At 44.9% G+C, this 3,379-nt stretch overlaps 1 protein-coding gene across 1 annotated transcript in view; it reads right to left on the bottom strand.

Annotated features, from left to right (window-relative positions):
* The window catches only part of LOC108784493 (5'-nucleotidase domain-containing protein 2-like), a 58,163-nt gene that overhangs the window by 10,975 nt on the left and 43,809 nt on the right, over positions 1–3,379 (bottom strand). Inside the window, exon 10 of the mRNA XM_018553334.1 lies at positions 432–513. Within this exon, the coding sequence (XP_018408836.1) occupies positions 432–513 (82 nt within the window). The remainder of the gene's footprint in view (positions 1–431; positions 514–3,379) is intronic.

Genomic DNA, 3,379 nt, shown 5'->3' with positions numbered 1-3,379 from the left:
GGTGTGGGTGTGTGTGCGAGAGAGAGAGAGAGAGAGAGAGAGAGAGAGAGAGAGAGAGAGAGAGAGTGTGTGTGTGTGTGTGTGAGTGAGAGAGAGAGAGAGAGAGAGTGCACGCGCGCGAGAGAGTGTGTGTGTGTGTGTGTTAGTGAGCACATCTTTTCAGCAGTTAAAAATCAGAGATGTGTCACTTTTGGTGGAATTACTGGTTTGGTCAGTGGAACACGTATTAATTAAACACTTAACAAAACAGGCCCTTCCAGGCCTTGTCTGGCCAGAGAGCCTTTTGTTTACATGGAAATATAAGAGAGACGGAACAGTAGCACAAAGAGCTACAAACTACATTCCAGATATTCCTATAACAATCGCATTACCTGATCCATGCCAAGCCAATGCTATACCATCACCCATACCGCCTCTCATACCCATCATACCTGTTTGTAGACTTGTCCCTTCTCCAGGCTCGTAATCCTATCCCATTTCAAGTCTCCATTTCCATCCACCCGACGAAAGGGCCTACACAACATACAGATCATCAGTTGGATAAATCAATTAGATGTTATACTTACAAATGTTTTATTAATGCCTCTAATTTTACAACCAAAAGTTATTCAGGCGGTGCTAGGAATTCAAATTCAATTCATACGATGAGCTCAACTGCAGCCAAAATGCTTTAATTTGACATTTGAGCCATGTATGGCCAGGTTAAGTGTTAATAGGGGCAGAAAGAGGTGGAAAATCTCTCCAATGAGGACAGATAGAAAAACTGGAAGTTTTATGTAGTGTGATGAACGATTTGAACCTCTGACTGGATTGTACTTCTGCATAAGGCCCCGTTCACACTGAGCGATTTATCGCGCGGTAATTCCCGCGATATCGCGGCTATTTAGCGCGCGATGTCGCTCTCCAATGCTTGGCAATGGGGCAAAGGGTCCTGCTGTCGCGGGTCGTGTGTCGCTACAGCAGGACCTTTTTTGGAGCAGATTTTGCCGCGATTCAATGCTTTTCAATGCAAGCATTTGCGTGATATCGCGTGATCATCGCGCAAAATGCAAATCGCACGACAAACGCGCAATTTGCGAATCGCCAAGTGTGAATGGGGCCTTAGTCTTCCTGTTGCAATGACACCTGTCATTTCGTGTCCTGGTGTCAACTAGGAGAGGAATCTCCCCAGTGGGGACAAAGAATAAAAATCCATCAAAGATTCTAAACCCTTCACACTCCACCAAAAGTTTTAAAAATTTAAGTTTCATTCACCCCCTTTGCTAATGAACGGCTCCTAAAACCAGGCTGCTGTTACAATACCGAATGCACATTTCTTAGGCTGGGTTCACACCTAGGCGTATTGAATATGCGCGATTCGCTGTAAAAACCGCGCAAAGCGCGCGTTTCCGAGGGCTACTTGGCTGTATCCCAATGGAAACGCGCAACAAAAACGCCCCAAAGAAGCTCCTGTACTTCTTTGGGCGTAGGACGTTTTGTAGCGCGTTCATGCGGCCTGTAATACGCCCAGGTGTGAACCATACCCATAGGAAATAATGGGATTTCGGTGTTTGAGCGTTTTGTAGAGCGTAGGAACGCGCTACAAAATGCCCAGGTGTGAACCGGGCCTTAAACTCATCAAAAATGGGTGCGATTAAACTATTGGGTAACTTCAGGCAAACTGCTAAATAAAGAATGGAAATCCACATGCGTAAACCGATTTGTCTGCCAAAGGATGCAATTCTGTTTACGCAGTCTTGTGATTTACACATAGCTGAGCAGCCTGGTAGGCAGCACCACAATTTCCTGCTTTTATTTCACAGCTTCTGGTGTCACCTGCCTGTTTACTGAAAAAAGTAGTGAGCGGTGTGCTGTTACCAGGTGATTTTCCAATGACTGGGCAGGTAAGCCGGAAGCGGCAAAGCTGAAATAGGGAATCAGTCACCTGCCTTACTATGCAGTATAGCATCGATGTGGAACTCGTAAAACAGGCTGAGCAGATTTACATTTGGCAGAAAAGCAGCGCACATTCATTTATTTTAACTATAATTTAGTCGTTTACCCAGAATGCCACTTGAACTATTCCCATTTAGTTATGAGTGCTTCCGCTTTTTAGGAAAATCATAGCACTATTTCCAGACTGGAATCTGCTGTTGATAAATAAAAATCCTTTGTTGCAGCATGTCTATAGACATAAACTATATAGTAGTGAACAGGAAACTGACTATTTTCAAGGGTGATCAGACTTAGATCAGCACCTAAGTCCATAGACATCCAAAATGAGGAGACAGTTGTTTGTCCTGGTGTCTAGGTAAGGCCCCAGTGCCAGGCATTAGCCCTTTACATGATTACTAAGCCTTATCTGATCAAAACCATCATCAGCCAGATTTATGACACATACTGACATTGCACAACCTCCCTATAGACAAGGGAATTCACAGCACGTTTCAGAAAACTAAGTCATAAAATGTGTAGTAATTCCTTTTCAATATTTACACTGGGAGGCTGGATTGTTCACTTCCACATGCATCACGTTGTTTAAGCAATCTCAGCGACTGCTGACGTGAATTCTCAGAACAGGCTGATGTAAATAAATAGAGCAGAGCATGCCAGACAGCCACTTACAGCACGACAGATGACAAGTCATAAATGAGAGCAACCAAGTATCAAAGCAAACCCAGGATTATGCAAGACTGTTGTGTCTCAAAAAGGTATGTATGACTCTACACACTAAGCCATAAGCAGACACTGAGCTCCTTGGTTTTGTGCTGGAAGGATGTGTAAATACCTTCTGTTATAAGAAGGCAATACTTTATCTCACTGTACTTTAGAGATGGGCTTTTCAGTTTTTTTTACTGCCTCAACACGACCTTAAAAAGGAGAACTATGAGGGGACTGAAAATCACTCATCCTCATAGTTCGAGCCGACGTGTGACAATGTAAACCATCACACGTCGGCTCAATAGATCAGGAAGTGAGAGAACGCATACCGTCGCTTGCTTCTCTTTCATGTCCCTGCAGAGAGCCGTGACCGTCAGTCACGGCTCCCCGCAGGGATTCCCCCCTCCACCAGCGCTGACTGGAGGAACGGACGGGGGAGGGTACAGCTGGCTCTGCCTCTAGATAGGCAGAGCTAGCTGTCACTCACGCAGCTGGGTGGATCTTGACAGTAATGTCGGGATCCGTCTTGGCTGTGGCGGTCTCCGTATACCGCGAGCTATAGCTTGCGATATACTGAGCTTAATTTTAATAATGTACACCCCAAAAATAGCAGGAAGACATGTTTCAGGGGCTAGAACATATCCTACTGCATCAGAGCTTCAAGTGCTGCTTGAATAGAGTGATAGGCTTGAGGGTTAATGGAGGATTTAATTTGGGAGTAACTGGCTGCTTAGCCCCC

This window comes from Nanorana parkeri, unplaced genomic scaffold (assembly GCF_000935625.1).
Source record: "Nanorana parkeri isolate BGI_ZX_2015 unplaced genomic scaffold, ASM93562v1 scaffold116, whole genome shotgun sequence".
Taxonomy (NCBI): Eukaryota; Metazoa; Chordata; class Amphibia; order Anura; family Dicroglossidae; genus Nanorana; species Nanorana parkeri.
The sequence above is the reverse complement of the archived record's forward strand: the minus strand, read 5'-3'. Positions and strand labels throughout refer to the sequence as shown.